General features: G+C 43.5%; 1 protein-coding gene across 25 annotated transcripts in view; it reads left to right on the top strand.

Moving 5' to 3' along the window:
- The window catches only part of MAPK8IP3 (mitogen-activated protein kinase 8 interacting protein 3), a 63965-nt gene that overhangs the window by 32897 nt on the left and 12875 nt on the right, over positions 1-18193 (top strand). For 7 of the 25 annotated variants that reach the window (XM_064153360.1, XM_064153371.1, XM_064153379.1 and 4 more), the window contains 14 exons: positions 216-334; positions 2531-2542; positions 3876-3893; positions 6338-6395; positions 7285-7437; positions 8872-8953; positions 10585-10736; positions 11355-11411; positions 11881-12051; positions 13567-13693; positions 14764-14859; positions 16040-16198; positions 17060-17225; positions 17685-17870. In XM_064153360.1, coding sequence (XP_064009430.1) covers positions 216-334; positions 2531-2542; positions 3876-3893; positions 6338-6395; positions 7285-7437; positions 8872-8953; positions 10585-10736; positions 11355-11411; positions 11881-12051; positions 13567-13693; positions 14764-14859; positions 16040-16198; positions 17060-17225; positions 17685-17870 — 1556 coding nt within the window. The remainder of the gene's footprint in view (positions 1-215; positions 335-2530; positions 2543-3875; positions 3894-6337; positions 6396-7284; positions 7438-8871; positions 8954-10584; positions 10737-11354; positions 11412-11880; positions 12052-13566; positions 13694-14763; positions 14860-16039; positions 16199-17059; positions 17226-17684; positions 17871-18193) is intronic. The other 18 variants (XM_064153365.1, XM_064153381.1, XM_064153372.1 and 15 more) reach the window with 11 other exon arrangements.

An 18193-nucleotide genomic window follows, 5' to 3' on the forward strand; every position in this document is an offset into this window, starting at 1 on the left:
GCATTCCAGGACAGACTCTCTACAGAAGAAAGTAACCCTTCAGGCTGCTTTCACTCACTAGTTGAATAGGCCCATGGTGAGCAAGTGCAAGGTGTTCTCAGGTTTGCTGGCAGTGATCTGGGATGCTCAGTATTTCAGCAAGAAATGGTTCAGCTTAAATGCTGCCGAGTAAAATGAGTTCTGTCCTGTTGTTTTTTTTTTTCCTCCAACAACAGCCCAACACAGGGGATTGTGAACAAAGCATTTGGCATCAACACGGACTCTCTGTACCATGAACTTTCCACAGCAGGGTCTGAGGTTATTGGAGATGTTGATGAAGGAGCAGATCTGCTAGGTAAAATATTGTTCAGAACCACTTTATTTTCTCTGGTACAATGACTGTATTAAGCTTCTAAACCCACTTAAATTCCTTTTTTTCTTTAATTTATTTTCCTTTTTTTTTCCTTTTTTCTCCTCCCCTGTTTTCCTTCTCCTTTTGGAGTTTTCCTTCTCCTTTTTGGGTTTTCCTTTTTTTGTTTCTTTTTTTTTCTAGCTGTTAAAAAAGTGCCATGGGAATTGAGACATTATGTGACTGAAATGTGTACCTGCTTAGCAATGCTTGCTTAGAAGATGACTGTTGGGTAACAGTTTGGATTGTCTTTATTTGCAGTAGTTGCACAGGGTTTGTTTCTACAGTATTCTCCCACACAAACAATTCAAAGATACGAGTTGCTCCTTCTGCCTCCTCTCCCAAATTTCCCTCCAGTGATTTTGCACTGTAGCAATTTTAACTTTGAATGAAGTGATTACTTGAAAATGGCAAGAAAGTAATTCCATTTGTTATGTTTCTGAAGTTTAAACTTCATGAAAATATTATGGTCTGTATTGCAGCTATTACCCTTTTATAGTCAGTCTGGGCTGATTGTGAAGGAGCTTGTCACACTTGAAGTTCAGTTCTATTCCATGTTCCTGACTAGAACTTCAGAGCACTCAGACAAGCAGCTTTGCCTCTGGTGGCAGTCTGAGCCCACATTTTGGTGCTTGACCCTTGAGTACATAGACCTTAATTCATGACAGAACTCAAGCTTGTTCTTAACTCCTATTTTCCTTAATTAGGATAATGTGAGTGTTCTTTGAATACTCGGACAACAGGGGCAGCTGGCAAAGTTTATAACTCTGCAGCTCGCTTTCCATTTTACAGCTTGAATTAAGGAGCTTCAGGAGCTACTTCTGTCTGTAAATCAGAAGAATTGATGAAGTTTACCTCACCTGCCTCAAATTGGAATACTTCCCCAAGTCTTTCAAAACTTGACAGTCAGGCTTCAAAGAATGCTCTCTCTTTTTGGACTCAAGTTTCTTCAAGAAAAAAGTACTTCCAAATAAAAGAACTTTCCAGAAATTACCCTTGAGCAGGATCTGTCAAACAAGTATGCTTCCTGTATGGAAAACCTTACTTATTCCTCCTGGGTATCTGCAAAGCAGCTAACATGTCTTATTATAAAATTGGCACTCTTCTTTTTTTGGCATTACTGACTATGAAATGGTGTGGGTTTCCCCACTAAGCCTCTAATACTGCTTCACATACATGAGTTTGTACATGAAGCATTCTGAAGAAAAATATGTAGCAAGAAGAATTATTTGCTAGTGGTAGTTGTAGACCAAATTCCCTTCTTCCTCCCTGCAGCATTAGGCACGCTGGCTGGCTGTGTTCCTGGATGTTCACTTGCTTGCTACTGCAGATTCTTACCTCCTGATCTGGGTACATTCCCTCTTCTCCCATCTCACTCCTACTGCTCTTCACTGTCTCAAGGGGTTCTGGACGCAAAGGAGAGTGTGCAGTTTGGTTATGCACTATGGGCAGATCCTTCTTTTCAGTTTTAGGATGCCAAACTGTATTTGCTTTGGAGATTAAAATCTCCCTTCAAACAGCAGGAGTTCCATGATGAAGACAGAAATGTAGCCATACTAGCGGTAAGTTTCTGCGTAGATTTTTTGTACAGAGGTTGAAAAGAGATTATTCAACTGAGTTCCAGCACTGCACTGTGTAAAAAACACTCAGTATTTAAATGCAACTAACTGCCTTTTGCAAGCTAAAGTGTCAATGAAGACCACATCTACTGTCAGAAGATCTATTTGCTAAAATCACAAGAGGAGGTGAAATGAGAAGGTAATGGGAAGTAGATGTTCCGCATTTAGTGGTACATGATTGAATAAAAAGACAACAAAGGTTTATCCAGTCCAGGAAGATATGATTGCCTGAGATTCATGTCTGGAAAAGTGGGGCTAGCTGAGGCATGTGGTTGCACTTCTGCCACAAGTTTCTTTCCCTTGATTTTACTTTTATTTTTTGTCCTGTATGTAGAGTCATGCCATCTACAGTCATGGCAGGTCCTGTCCTTACTATTTCATGCCTTTTGACATTGAAATGGCTGGATCATTGTTAATTTTTTTTGAACAAAATTTTATTTTATTGGTTTCAGTCACTGATTGATCCTTTTTTCACTTCCTTTTTTCCCCTGTCTCTCTGTGCTTCGCTGGACATGGCCCATAGGGGAGTTCTCAGGTGTGTATCTTCTCTGCTCAGTTTCCTTTCTTGTTTCTTTTTTCCTTGTTGAGGTTTAACGATGTGGTATACACATGTGATACTCCCCTGCTCTTGTCCAAACACGATTGGCTTTGCAAACTTCTCTCTCACACCTTTGCCTTGCTTGGTTGCCTTGCACCAGTGGGGCCCTGAGCAGCACGATGTCCCCCCTCTATGCTCACATGCCTGCTGCCTTTCAGTAAGCTTTTCTTGTTTGGCTTTGTGCAGGCTTGCTCCACTGTGTTACACTGGCCTGTCACTCAAGGTCTTGGACCTCAAAGTGCTTTTTTTGTTCCTGCAGGATAGGTGCTGTGCTTGGAGCAAAGCTTGAGTGGGCACACAGCTGAGTTAGATTCCTGCTGTCCTCTCAGCAGAGCACACTGAGGAATCCCTCTGTGTATGTGATGACCACTCTGGGTTAGGTGTGGCCCTCTTCTGGAATAGCTGCAGTGATATTAAAGACACTTTTTTGATAGAGTGGCAAAGTCTCTGCCTTCTGTGGAAACTGCACTTCTGGCAGAATTTTAAGTGATGGTTTTGTCTTTTGGTGGAAGAGACTCACCACCTGAGGGCTGTGCTTTGTTGTCAAAAGGTTTGCACCTTTCCATAAAATATGCTTGGACCCTGATGCAATTTCAGATGAAGTCAAGGGAATCTCTCTTGATTTCAGTGCATACTGGATGAAGTTTTCCCTGCAGTAAAGGCAGCACGGTGCTGTGTGGTGATGAGTTTTGTCACTTCCTTTTGCCCAGCACCTCTTGGTGATGGCACTCAGGTTACCACAGAAAGGGGTGGCATGATCTTTTCTTTTTGTTCAAACTATTTTTACTGTAAGCTGCTTTTTGTGGTCTTTTCTCAGAAAACCTCCTGCTGAAGTTGAGTTGGAGTTTGTTGCAGAGTGGAGCTGGGTTTGGCCCTGTGCAAAAAGGCCAGATGAGAACTTCTGATATCCAGCCCCCCTTTTGTTCTCCTGCCCTTGTCCTTCCCTCATCCTGCTCATAATGTCTGTTGAACCCCTTTTGTTGTGGGGAGGGGCAAGCCAGAGATAGGTAGTCTGGGGAGCTGAAGATGTAAGAGCAGGTGAGCTCATGCTAGGGTAGCCTGCCTCTCAGCTGTACAGCCTTGCCAGCCCAGCCTGCAGCACAGCGAGGTGTAGGGAGGCTGCTCTGAGTGTCAGAGGTGGAGAGGTGCTGATGAGCTGTTCTTTTTGCTGTTCACAGACTGGTACTTAATGGCTGCTTTTGTTCTCTTCCTTTCTTCCCTTTTGTCCCCATCTTTCTGTTCCCTTTCTCCTATGGGATGGCTCTCATAGTACGGGATGATTTCTTTGGTAAGGCGAAGGCCTTTTCTCGGGTTATTCTTTCTTTTTTTTTAATTTTTATGTGCTTTTTTGTCTAAATTTCTTTCACTCACTCAACATCCCTCCATATGTCTTGCATTACTACCTTGGTTTGTCTTTTTTGTTTGGTTGTTTTTTTTTGTGATGATAGTATCACCTCTCCAAGAAGCAGGACGCAGCTGCTCAGTTCTGGTGGTTTGGGAATTCTTCTCTGTTTCTTGTAGCTGATTATCCACTTTGATGCTTCACACTACTTGCCTGGATATGGGAGGTGGACAGTGTAGAATGGGCTCTGTTACACAGCACTCTGTCCAGACCTGTCTTCCGTTTGCTCCACACCACAAGGGGCTGAAGAAATCTCATTTTAGTGCCTACAAAGTGTTTGTTTTTTTCTTCTGTTCCTGGGTAAGGTTATCTCAAAATGTATGTTCTGTGGCACTTGGAGCTTTCATCCATTTTTTTATTGCAAGACTTTTCCCTTCAGACTTCTCACTGTTAAAGCCTTGAGTGTAACTGTGTCATACACAAATAAGGTAGAAGCTGTGGTGAGGATACTGGTAGTTGAGATGCTGTGTACAGCCTTTAGTTCTGATATGATGGTTCACCCTGTTCACTAGAGTTCCTTAACTCTGCCAAAAACAAAAGGGACAGATGAGCCAAGAATGGGAAGGGAAAATATTTAGTTAAAAAAAAGAGGAATGAACTCTTTCCCTTGATGCCCCTCAGCAATTGTAATGTCCCTTGTGCCATTTTACTATCTTACTGGCTTGATATTTATTTGATCATTTGTAGAATCACTGAAAAGGAACAAGAAAATAATTGAACAAACACATGACTTCTTGGTCTTCCCATCCAACATAAGACAAGCCAGAAAAGAAAGGCCCACAGGTCATTCACCTTTGCAGACCAAAATACACTGCAGTTCACACTGCAGTTAGTGTCACACACTCAGTTTGTAATATTCTTTGGCACAGCACCCAAAGAACACGTTGCCTGAAACATCAAAGTGATTAATTATCTGTCTACTAACTTTCCAAAAGGTACTTGAAAATGCTGCTTCTTACTCTTTCTTGCTGGGAATTTGCTTTTGCCATCATAAATTCATCCCATCTAACTGTGGGAAGAGGATCTATGTGTTGGAGTGTTGTGATGTGTTCTTGCTTCTTGTATGTTGCCATGTTTCTCTAACTTCCATTTACTTCAAGTTTGTGTTGTTTTTATTTTATTGCAAATATTTATTGATGAGCAAATAACAAATCATGAAAACTGTTGATGTCTTTGCTGTAAAGAAAGAGCTAGTTCAGAGGGCAAGGACAAAGAGCACTTCAGCACAAACACTGATGGTTGTGAGAAATGAAATGCAACCCTCAGCACTGTGCCCTGACAGGAAGAGGACTCTGCCTTTAGTTCTCAGGTGGCCTTTATTCCCCAGTGTAAGACAGAAGCTGATACTGGGAGCCAGCAAGTCCCTGACAGCAGGAAGCAATCCAGAAGTGCTTTTGGTCCCTAAGTGCCTTTCCATTTGATTTTATAAAAAAGTGCATTCGAGCTTCACTCTTGGCCCCAGATTTTCCAAAGTGCTTTCAACCCAATCTGCACATTGCAGTCCTCGCCTGTTAATTCCCCAGTGCAAGTGCAGTGTGTCTGATGCAGATGTTTTCTTGAGTGTGGGCCCCAAGTGATGGAACAGTGACTTTAGACTTTAAACATCCCTGAGAAGAGGTCTTATGTGACCTGCCCTAGGTGATCCTGCTTTGGCAGGGTGCTTGGACTGGATGATCTCTAGAGGTCTCTTCCAAGCCCTACAGTTCTGTGGTTCTATGAGAAGTGTTAAAGGTAGGTAGAGCAATGGACAATCTAAAGTCCTGTTAGAGTTCCTCTGGTAAAAGTCTGATAATGGGAAGTCTTTCATGTGTGTGAAACTGGTCATAACCAGGATCCCAAATCTGTCTTGAGAAACAGAAAATTTGGCTTACACTAAGAAAGAAAGAAAATGACTTGATGTGCACATGTGGCCAGCAGTTTGGGTGGTGTTGTGCTGTCCTCTGGAAAGCACATCAACTTCTGCCTCTGTCTGTATAAGTGATGGTAAAACCTGGCTGCAATAGCTCATGCCTTAGCCAGAGGTTACTGACTTGACTTCCTCTGATTGGCATTATTGAAGCTGTCCTCTCTGGCTCTCTCAAGGGAGTCTCTGAAAGTTGAGGTAAGACGTTAGTTCTGCATTTGGGCTCTTTACAGAAGGATACAAGAGTGTCTCTGCTTGTGCTGCACGGTCTTTCAGCAAGAGGCACTCCACTCTCCACAGCAGAACACAGAAGCCTAGGGAGGCCTAACAAAAGTGATTTCTGTTCCTCAAGCATGAGTCAGGCAGTGCCACACAAGTTTCATATTTGTAGGAGAGCAAGTGATAATTGCCTGGCCTTTCTTTTCAGGAATGGGCAAAGAAGTGGGGAATCTGCTGTTGGAGAACTCGCAGCTACTGGAGACCAAGTAAGGAACCACTGTGTGCTCTGAACTGCCTGCCTAGTTAGAAATGAAATGGCATCTTAAAGTGAGTCTTGACCAGAACTCCTGCCTCAGAGAGGCTTACTCATTTGTCTCTCTTAAATACTTCTTGATCTTTCAGTTGTAGAAGAGGAGTTGCTTTGCTGAGCAACTTCCCTCTTCCCTTTCCACAGGCACTTGGGTGAAGTCTCTGGGCATGTGCTGGTTCTTGTTTGCAGAGTTTGCTATTTGAAAAGTTCTTTACTATAGAGAAGAGCTTTCAAAGATTTAATAATGGATGAAAGAGAAACAGAAGCAAACAGTGGACTTTTTTTTTGAGAGAGAGGCTGGCAAACCAGACACTAAAGCTAAGCAGCCAGGAAGAGGGAGGCAAAGCACTTCCAGGACAGAGTTGGAGAACTCACTATGATGAGAAGCTGCTGATTTTAAAGATGCTAAGATATTTTGGAGCTGCTTGGAGATACTTATTTATGTCACCATCATCCAGTTATCTACAGTTACAGGTTGTTTTAGCAGTTCAAAAAGGCATGCCTCAGATCTCCATCCTCTTAAAAACAGGTCTGAACCTTATGCAGGTTTCAGGTTATCCTACACTTGCATTTTGCAGTATTGTGCCATCTTCTTAGGGAGGTTTTGGCCTGTCAGTCAGTATGTGGGATTGGGCAAATCTCAACTGATTATTGTGATTTCAGTGTTCTTCTGCAACTTCTCCTTTCCAGAATCTACCTTTCTATTGTGTTACAGATGGGCTGAATTGTTAAATACACTTGGTTCAGCTTTCCTTGTAGTGCCTGTGGCTTTAGTTTCAGATCTCTCTTATGGGCAGCTGCTGGGTTTGCACATTTTTGCTTATTGTCCCTTTCACACCTTTAAGAAATGCTTTGAACGTTGTGAAGAATGATTTGATTGCCAAGGTGGACCAGCTGTCTGGAGAGCAAGAGGTGCTGAAGGGAGAGCTTGAAGCAACAAAGCAGGCCAAAGCCAAAATGGAAACCAGAGTCAAGGAGCTGGAGGAGGAGCTGAAGAGGTGAGTGGCTCACATGCTGCCCCAGAAACTGGGAAGACATGGGCGATAGCCTTACCTCCTCTGTTGGTTTTACTCAGTCTCTCTCATGAAGTTTAGCATTGGAATTCAGAAGTACCTTACAGAACACAAAGGCTTGATGGTGGCTGAAATACTTTTAGTGAATTGAAATGGTTTATCAAGCCCTAGAAAACCCTCCTGAGACTTAGGATCATGCAGCAGCAGCTGCAAATGCAGGTTTCTGGATGTGAAGCATTCAGAGTCTCACTTAGAAATGCAAAAAAAAAATTGAAAAAGGGAATTTGAGACCAAATAGTTTTGTAAGGAACTGTCAAAAGCTTGATTCTTGCAGCAGGCAAGACAGCTTTTAGAGAAGTGAATCTCCATTCATGTAATCAAAGAGCTAAACCAGATTCCCGCAAGCAATATTTAAATGCCAAAATCTTTAACTGTTTGCTTATTCACATTAAGAATGAGAAGAAGAAGCAGAAGAGGTTTTCAGATCCTACGCAGAGAGCATTTGGAGAGATCCCACTTCTTATTTTCCATTCAAACTAGACAAGCCAAAGCCCAAATGCCTAGCAAAGCTTGTGGCAATTTCACAAGCAAAGCAAAGCTGCCCCATGGGGCAAAATGCAGCAGAATTACCCAGTGACCATCTGCCTGTTTCGCTGGGATGACTCTGTCTCAGTTCAGATGACGCTGGAAAGTGGCCTCTGTAATCCAAGTCACCAAAAGTATCACAGACTGTTTAGAATATCTGAAATTACAATAGTGGAAATAGATCTGATTTTTTAAATGACTTTTTAAGCCTCTCACAATGTATATAACCTGTTAGTGCAGTAGAGACAGGGGCTTTTTAGCTGGCATCTGTGCTGTTTTAGGAAAGGGAGGCAGCATTTATTTTTCTGCAGTATCCTTACTGTTAATAAATTTATTTGTAATTGACATGGACTGCACAACTGCACCTTGAAATTAAAAGCTTTCTTAAGTATTTCATTAGCATGAGTCTGATGTTCTCTGCTTCACGTTAGAGGCCTTTTACATTGCACTGAAAACAGAAGCAGCCCAGAAGGAGAACTTAAACCAACATTTTCAGTGCTAGCAGTGGTTCAGTTTTCTATGGCTAAGATCTCATCAAACGTTTGAACATAGATTATGGCTCTGAATAGAAATTGGCTGGACTGTTCCAGTGGTCAGTATTTTGATGCTTACATAAGTGTTGCAGAGACACGTGAGTGGAGTTGGTGAAGCTGTCCAGAGTGGCAGGATGTGTGACAGGAGGAAGAATAACAGAGAAGCACCTCCTATTTGTACTCTTAGCTCACAGCTGGGGAACATTTCCTTGTGATGCATGCAGATGGACGGATTTCCTCCCAAAACACCCAGGGCCATGGTGTCACTTGCTGGTTTGATGCCTTTCTTCCTGTTTCCTAGAGTGAAATCTGAAGCGATTGTTGCCCGGCGAGAACCCAAAGAGGAGGTGGAGGATGTAAGCAGCTATCTCTGTACAGAATTGGTATATTACATTACTAAAATGCCTGTGGGGAAAGGGGGCTTATGTACTTACTCTGTATCACCTCGTATGTCTGAGTTCTGATGCACTGATCAATCTGCCTCTGTTAGCTGTGAGGGCAGAGCTGCCAAGCTGTGTTGTTGCTGCTGAGCATTGCTAGTGGACAGATGCTGTGAAGTTAGCTCTTCATAGGACTCCCCAGTCGTGGCTGGGCAAAGATGACCAGCTGACACCATGTGGTTTCTGCAAAGACCTTCCTGCTTCATCTGGTTCTCCCCAAGTTCAAATTACTGTCTCGTGTGCAGTGTGGTTTCTCTCAGGGTCTTACAGTCATCAAAGCTCCTCCAGGAGAGCTTGTCTCGGTGTTGGCAGTGAAGCAGTAAGCTGTGAGGGTATTGTGCAGTGAAATCCATGTTACACAGCTAGCCCTGCAACAGTAACTGCCTTTTAGTTCTATGATCTCAGTCTTGTGGGTTTTTTTGTTTGTCTCATTTCCTTTACACAAGCTAGTGCTGTCTGTTACAGGCTACAGGCAGAGGAGGCTCACGAACTGTTCTTCTGTGACAGCAAAATAAAGCAGTAACAAAGATTTTCCTTGTAGACATCCCTCTGCCAGGAGAGGGATTAGATAAACAGCTTTTCAGTATGTGCTTACTTTGTCAAAAGTATTGGAGCAGGTTCAGTTTAGCCTCATCCTCCTGTCTTAACCGAGGTGAACTTGTTCTGTTGAGAGTTTAGGTAGATTGTGTTTGCAAAGTGCTGATGAGGACTGAATTTCTCTTAAGCTGAACTGACAGGAGATTTGAGGGGGTTACATTTTATTAGATTTGGTTTTAAGTGTGTAAAATTAATTTTTGTTTATGCACTGCTTGATTCTGCCTGGTCATACAGGTTTACTCTCAGTCCAGAGAGGCTGGAGAGAGACTTGGTTCATTTGCTCTATTCCAGCCTTCAGCAGGCTGAGTTTGAGAATTGACACAGTCCAGGCACAAGCCGGTGCTACTTCCTAGTAGTGATTTCTCCAAACCCTTGTGGTTTCTTTTTGGACAGATGTTTTCCCCAAGATGCTTAGCCATGTTCTTCTCATGTTCCACTCCTCAAAACAGACAAACAGAATCTCATTGTTGCCTCCTAACCCAAAGCTGCTGTGTGCCCTCATTGGAAGGCCAGGTTGTGTCACCAAAGAAGGAAAGGCTTTTCTTTTGTTCCTTGTACCCTGGCCTTTATCAGTGTGTAGTAACAGAACACCTTTCTAGTCCTCTTGAGGGGACAGATGGCATTACATGGTGCTTGCTCCCTGCTGCTTGTGACTGGATTTGCTAACAGACTAAAATTTTGGTTTCAAAATTTCTGCATCAGCGAACCACTGTCAGTTCTCATAGTTTCTTGCAGACTATTGAGGCACTTTGCTGGCAATCGTCCTGTGTGAGGCTTTCAGTTTGGTGGTGTTTCTGATCTAATTTCCATGGGTTTGCAGAACACTCCAGAGGTCCGTGGGCAGTAGTTTGGCACCTCTCCTGGGGAAACCAGAGGATAATCAAACACAACAAAAGGAGAACTAACAAATATGTCTTTCTGTCTCCTGACTTGCCCTGTACTAACATCAATCCCCTTCCATCTTTTGTGGGCTGAAGCAGTGCTCCTCCCCCCTGCAGGACAACATTCCCATTGCTCAGCGCCGTCGCTTCACCCGTGTGGAAATGGCCCGGGTTCTGATGGAGCGCAACCAGTACAAAGAGAGGTTGATGGAGCTCCAGGAGGCTGTCAGGTGGACAGAGATGATCAGGTGAGACTGGATATTGCTGAAGATCACTATTTAGGGTAGAATCTGGCCATGTCTGACTTTGTGGTGAGTGCAGCCCCCACCAAAATACAGGTTGAGAAGTGTTGAAAGCTTTCCCAGTTGTAGATGCTTCTCCCCTATACTGAATTCTTACTCTCTTGCTCCTGAACCTGGGCTGCAAATCTCAAGTTGCCATTGTTGTATGGAGACACTGGGCAGTTGTTTAGCTTACTTGTTTTTTGTGTGCTGATTCAGCTAGGAGAAGCTGTAGGGGAGCAGGTTGTTTCTGATTAGTGAATTCTGAATACTGTGGCTTGAAGCAAGTATGCTGCTGGAGTCCATAGTTACCAGACTGGTACTGTGGCAATGGTAACATTGAAGGGAGTTGCTAAAGCTTCAAATGGAAGATACTTTGCACTTCATGTCAGCACTGCAATGTAAAATGGTTTTGTGTATTTCCATTGAAAAACAGTGCATATCACTTCCTCTGTTGTGTTTTGAAACATGTTAGAATGAATTCTGAATTTTGACATGGTTTCCTTGATGAAAGTGGCCTGCTGGTTGGCAGAAACCTGGGTAGGAGATGCTGAGCTTGATTTGCTTTGCTGTGTTTGTCTGTAGAGCTTCCCGTGAACACCCATCTGTCCAGGAGAAGAAGAAATCCACCATCTGGCAGTTGTAAGTTCTTTGGTGGTTTGTGTAAGATTAAGGGGAAGTGCTGCTTTTTCTACTTTAGACAGCAATTAATAGACTACATTAGTGAAATACCATCTTAAAGTGTTGTTAGCTGAACCATTTTGCCTTTAAGGGCTTCCTTTGTCCTTAATGAAAATCAGAGCTGAACATCCACATTGGTTTTGTTTCACAAGCTATAAAGCATTACAAGTGTCCTGGAATGGAAACACACACATGCTTACAGTCAGTTTTAATAAGGATTTGTTTTCAGAAGATACATCTTTCTGTAAGCTAAGAACGCTTTATGTCAATCAAATGGAAGACTTGGCACTGTGTTTGAAGTAGGGCAGTTGTCATGAAGGGCTTAGAGCCCCTGACTCCATACCTCTCTTGCTTTCCCTGTTAGGACTGCATGGTGTGTTGTTTCCCCAGGCACCTCTTCTGTTATTTATTGGCCTTTGTCTGTCCTTAGCTTCAGCCGTCTGTTCAGCTCTTCCTCAAGTCCTCCACCAGCAAAGAGGACCTACCCATCTGTGAACATCCACTACAAGTCTCCAACAACAGCAGGGTTCAGCCAGCGGCGCAGTCACACCATGTGCCAGATCTCCTCTGGCAGCCGCACCCTGGAGTTCTTCCCTGAGGAGTAAGTCACGTACTGTGTGCCAAGCCTGCTCCCCAGCAGCTCTCCCAAGTAGCAGCCTTTCTGAAAAGAAGCTGTCTCCTGTCAGTGGAGTGTTAGTCTGTGTCCATCTCTGGTGGTTTAACTCCCAGGTCTTTTACTCAGCACATGGATGGGCTCAGCAAGCTCTGTGCTCCCTAACACATCACTCTTGTGGCTTTCTAGCCTCATGAGGGTTGCAAGAATAAAGTAGAACTTTGTGAGAAAGTGTGCTGGCAGTAATGGGACAAGGGAGTGGAAAGCCTTGCCCAACCCTGCTGAGGTGAAGGCAAAAGTTCTCTAAACAGCCCATATAGGTTACAGTATTGGTTTGAATTTTAACGGTGCTAAAGAAGAACCTCTAAGTGTTGCTGCTGCAAAGTCTTCTTCCTATTCATTGTCTGTGGCATGAAGAGAGACTTGACTTCAAAATGAAGTCTGCTGATAGGAGGTTGTGCAGTTTGATCTATAGTTTGTTCTTTGGGAGGACTTAATAGAATATGATGGTAAAGTATCATAACTTTTGCAGTAAGAAGGGTTCATTGGAAATATGCTAGATCAGGATAAAAGAGATTGCCTTTAGAAGGGTAAATTTATGTTTTATCAATATCCACTGTCTTTATTCTCTTCCTTTTATCTGATGACAATATCATAGTCATTGTGTGGTGTTTTGAGTGCTTTCCAACAGTGCATTAAATGATGTGACTAACCTCTGTCAGAAGCTTTTGTTCTCTCATCTTCTCCCCTAGGGAGGAAGCCTGTGGAGGGAAGTGTTTTGTTTTAGCAGGAGGTTGGTTTTGTTTTAAGTGTGTATGTCATTATGTGTGCGTGTGTAGGGGTTTTGGTTTGGATTGAATTGTTTTATTTGCTGATGTTGTTTGTACCTTGGAAGAATAGTTAAAAACAATGTTGAGAGCTGGAACTGATACTCCCAGCAGTCTTTGTTTATATTAAAACAGAACTTAAGAGCTCACAGATCAGTTTTTCTTTTAACCTTTACCAGTGCAAAGCTGGAGTTGTTCTGAGGAAGGCAGCAGTTTCAGCAGCAGTTAGTGCATGGTTTTTTCATCAGCAGAGAAAGCTGAAAAATAAAAGGTCGATGATAATGAAGAGAAGCAGAACTCATAATGCCTTCCTGATGGAGACATTAGATCAGTAAATTGTAAGAACTAAGCAAAAATTGCTGTGATCTCCTAGATTCACAGATCTTATGGAATGTGAAAGTTGATTCCCTGTTTCTGAAGGGCTTTTGAAGCACTGAAGTGGAGATGTCAGTGATTTGGCCTATCACATGGCTGAGGTAATGGGGAGTTGGAGATTAAGGCTGTCTGGGTCCGTGTTTTAACAGAGTTTTGATCTCTCAGATCGCCTGCATCCGTTTTCAAAGATGGATTTGGCCTGCATTGTATTTCCTCCTTCTGCTATGCTCATAGTCCCTTAACCTTCAGCTTGTGCTTTTCAAAATGGCTTGAGAAGTCATGCTGTTGCCTCTCTCCTCAGTGACTGTACCTCCTCAGCACGCCGCGAGCAGAAGCGGGAGCAGTACCGCCAGGTCCGAGAGCACGTGCGGAACGACGACGGGCGACTGCAGGCCTGCGGCTGGAGCCTCCCTGCCAAGTACAAGCAGGTAGGGACCACTCTCCGGACCAGCTAAGGGGACATCATTCCTCACACTAAAGTCACAGAATTAACTGGGTTGGAAAAGACCTTTGAGATCATCACATTCAGCCTATCACCTAACACCTTCTAATTAACTAAACCATGGCACTAAGTGCCTCATCCAGCCTCCTTTTAAACACCTCCAGGGATGGTGACTCCATCACCTCCAATGCCAATCACTCTTTCTGTGAAGAATATCTTCCAAGCATCCAGCCTAAACCTGCCCTGGCACAGTTTGAGACTGTGTCCTCCTGTTCTGTCACTGGGTGCCTGGGAGAGCAGACCAACCCCCCCATGGCTACAACCTCCTTTCAGGTAGTTGTAGAGAGCAATAACGTCTCCCCTGAGCCTACTCTTCTCCAGGCTGAACAACCCCAGTCAGTGAAGACCTGATTCTCCCCTAGTAACCTTAGCCTTAGACTTTTTTGTTTAGAGATGCTACATGCATGTTTATTTGTATGATAACTGTAGGCACGGGTCAGACTGATGTTTTGTGTATCTCCACGAGAGTCGGTGGAGGAGGCATTTAATTTATACTCTGAGAACTCTACCAATTGTTTAGTGTAAAACCAAATGAGGAGCGGTTTGCTCCCATTTCTCCCCAGCAGTAACACAAAATCAAATGTCATCAGCCTCACTTGTTAGCCTTCATTTGAATGGTCAAAGACCTCTTGAAAGGAAGGAGTAATGCAATGTAGCTTGAACGTGAATGAGTTTCAGGCCATGATGGAAGGGAAGAGCAGTGTTCTGATTTCTTTGCAGAGAGCATCCATTAACAACCCTTTCTCCATCAGGAGTCCAGTGTATAACCTTTGTTGACTATAGCTGGGTCACAATATCATAGTGAGAGAGGTAGGCTGCTCACATCCCTGTAGGGAGTCTGTTTCATACAATATGTGAGATGAAGCCTCAGCAGTATCTGTCCCTGAGGCTGCCTGAGGCTGGTAAGTTTTGTTCTGCCATATTTGCACAACTCTCCTTTCATAGCCTGGTGTTCACAACTTTGTGCTGTCCGTTTTATCTTCTCTTCCCCCACAGCTGAGTCCCAATGGTGGTCAGGAAGACACTCGCATGAAGAACGTCCCCGTGCCTGTGTATTGTCGCCCACTAGTAGAGAAGGACCCAACCATGAAGGTACAATGTCTCTGCATACCATTCCAGTCCAGAAGGGGAACATGGGACAGGCCAAGTATTTTGGTTGTTACATGTGCAAGTTTTACAACAGTCTTTATCTTTTCCACATGATGTGTTCCAAATCCACAGAATCACAGGTTGGAAAAGCACCCCAGGATCACTAAATCAAAGTGATATCCCTACTCTACAGGGTTGAGAGTATATTAATGGCTTGTCATCTCTTTGCAAGAAGCAAAATATCTGCTGTAGCTATTTAGTTTGAAATAGTTTGTCACTGACTTCACTCAGAGCTGTTTTATTTAGATGTCATTCAGATGTTTCTGTTGTAAGAAATTTCTTGCCCCATTAGTTGTTTCTAGAAGATTGGTGGGATCTTTAGATAATGCTCTGTTCAACATCTTTCCTTTATGATTTTGGATAAGTCCAGTATTTTTTTCTGTAGTCCTGCTCCCCACATTGTCCTAAAAACTGTCTGGAAATAGCTCAAAGGCGATGAGCTAAATTTGAGTTCAGAAAAATCTGCAGTGTGCTGCTTTCTTTGTATTTTTACATAGAGAAATAAACCAGCAGATGCTTGACTTTGTTTTAACTTTGGGATTTTTTTTGCTTAGTGGTTTAAATAGCTCTCAGAGATAATACAAACACTGATGTGAGGTTGTTTTGGTTTTAGGTGTGGAGTTTTTTGGGCGGGGGAGTGGGCGAAGGAGCGTGTGAGGAAGCAGAATAGTAGAGTGGGAGGAAGGACTGGGAAATAGGAGTGCTCTGAATGCCTGTCCTCAGTAGTCCCAGTCAGACTTAGCTGGGTAGTCAGGCTTATTGTATCCCTAGCTGTTATCATCTGCCCTGCTTGCTTTGCTACAAAGGCTTAAGAGCCCCAAAGCCAGAAAAGCTGGGACATTTCAGAAGCCTGTTTTCAGTTAAGCACCTGATATATTACCTTTTAAGTGTTTTAGTCATACCTGTTAAAAAAAACATTGATTTTCATTAGATTACAGAGGACCTTTACCTTAACATCCTTGACATATGACCACATCTTCTAGTAGAAGTTGGTGTGCTGTCTCCAACTGGGTGTTTGAGGCGTTTGACATGTGTCCACAGTTCTCTACAAAGGTGCCTGAATTCAAAGAGACCTTGGAGCCTTCAGAATTCTTTGTTCAAGATTCCTATTTCTGTCACTTAGTTGTGGTGTGCAGCTGGAGTCAATCTTACTGGATGGAAGCCTGTGGAGCAGGAGTCTGGAAATGGGCAGAAGCTGGATCCTGGACGCGATCCTCTCACTTGCGATAGGGAAGTGGAAGGCGAGAACAAAAGTAACCATACATCTCCTGAGAAGAAAAAGGTCAGAAGAGGAGATAGATTTCTTTTTCCCTATGATGGTTTTTATCATTCCATCCTTGATGTGGCCCCTCTCCCAGTGCCTTTGTACTGCATTACTTCTGTTAACTCTGCACTACCCTGTATTCTGTCTTGCGGGGTGGGGTTGTGGTGTTCCGGTTCTCAGTCACTTTCTGTGTCGTTTAGGATAACTTACCCAGAGTGAAACTTTTCATCTTCTGCGTTTGAAACATTTGGAACTTTGAAAAAGCTCCTCATAACAAGTAAATAAGTGCTTGCTGAGATTTTGAGGAAGATGATGCAGTCCTCATCACTGGAAATTAAAACCAAATGCATTCAGGCAAACTTTGGAGAAAAGGACATAGATGTAGCAGAGTCCCTGAGTTCATTTGGTTCAGAAACTGAAGTTTTTTTAACAGTTTTAAGTGTTTGGCTTTTTTCCAAAAAAAACCAAGCTATAATTTGTGGATAATAGAATGTTTTACCCTTTCTGGTTTTTTTCCACAACTGTCTTACCCTGCTGCTCTATATTCAAGTGAGTTCAGCTTGCTTTAGGTGGTGGCTTGCGTGCATCCCAGCTCCGTGGTATTCTGTCTACAGTGAATGTTCAGTGATAGCCTAGCCAGACATGTCAGAAGAATTAGTGGCCAAACTCCTCTTGTCCTAGGGAGTCAGACTTGTCCAGTGCTCCAGATAGTAGAGCAGAAACCTAAACAGTGATTGCATAGCTTATGCTGTTTATTTGCACCAACTAGGAAGAGACTTGGCCTTTTGAAGCCAGCACTGTGTGGTCTTTGCACGTGAAAGTGTTGCTGAGCACTGATATACTCAGTCTAATTGTGCCTGCATGTTTGCTCTCCTGAAGGCAAAGGAGCTCCATGAAATGGATGCCACATCCAGTCGTGTCTGGATCCTCACCAGTACGCTGTCAACAAGTAAAGTTGTAATTATTGATGCCAATCAGCCTGGCACAGTGGTGGACCAGTTCACTGTATGCAACGCTCACGTGCTTTGCATCTCCAGCATACCTGGTAAGTGAAGCCCAGGCACTGCCTGAGATCTGCACAAGATGACTTGTTCCATGAGAAGTGACAAATGTAGCATCCTCAGTTCAGAACTGGCCTTGGGACCCTGCTGCACTCCATAATTATCCCTCAAAACCGTAACTTAGATCTTGCCTTCTTGTAGGACCTTTCTGTGGAGATCCTTCAACTGTTGAACATATAATAAGTGGTCCCTTTGGCACATACAGGATGGCACTTGAGAGAGCGAGGCTTGCCCAGGTTTGGAGGACAGCATAGCTGGCCTGGATGTTGATGCTAGGGATGAGGGGATGCGCCGTGATGTAAACAGATGCTGTGCTACCTCCCTAGGGCAGTGAACTCTGAGCATCAGCATCTTCCATCCCTGTGATTCCCTCAGGAGAGCTGCTGTGTTTGTATCAGCAGTGACAGCTAGATTTATGGGAGAATCTGTTCTTTGCCCTTCAGCGGCCAGTGAGAGTGATTATCCTCCAGGAGAGATCTTTCTGGAGGGAGATGTAAATCCTGAAGAGTCATCTGGAACAGATGGTGTCTTGGCAGGAATCACTCTGGTGGGCTGTGCGACCCGCTGCAACGTACCACGAAGCAACTGCTCCTCACGTGGTGACACACCTGTGCTGGACAAGGGACAGAGTGAGTTTTGGAACATAAAACTTGATGGCAGTCCAGTTCTAGCTAGTCTCATACAAGCTTACAGTTACAGAGCTGCATCTTCCTGTCCCAGAGGCAACTACTTCAGAGGCCTCAAGAAGTTTCTTAATGTCGTATAGAATGACCAAAGACTCTTTTTAGACATTTCTCTTTAGAGCCCTCCTTTTCTTTGTGAGTGATCCATACCCTGCAGCCTAATTGTGGGGGCAATATAAGAGAGTATTTTGGATGGATGATTCTCATTGTCTTTCTCCTCTGAGCCATGTCCTGTGAAGTCAGTTAAGCCCACATGAAAACCGTAATGA

This window comes from Pogoniulus pusillus, chromosome 13, assembly GCF_015220805.1.
Source record: "Pogoniulus pusillus isolate bPogPus1 chromosome 13, bPogPus1.pri, whole genome shotgun sequence".
Lineage (NCBI taxonomy): Eukaryota > Metazoa > Chordata > Aves > Piciformes > Lybiidae > Pogoniulus > Pogoniulus pusillus.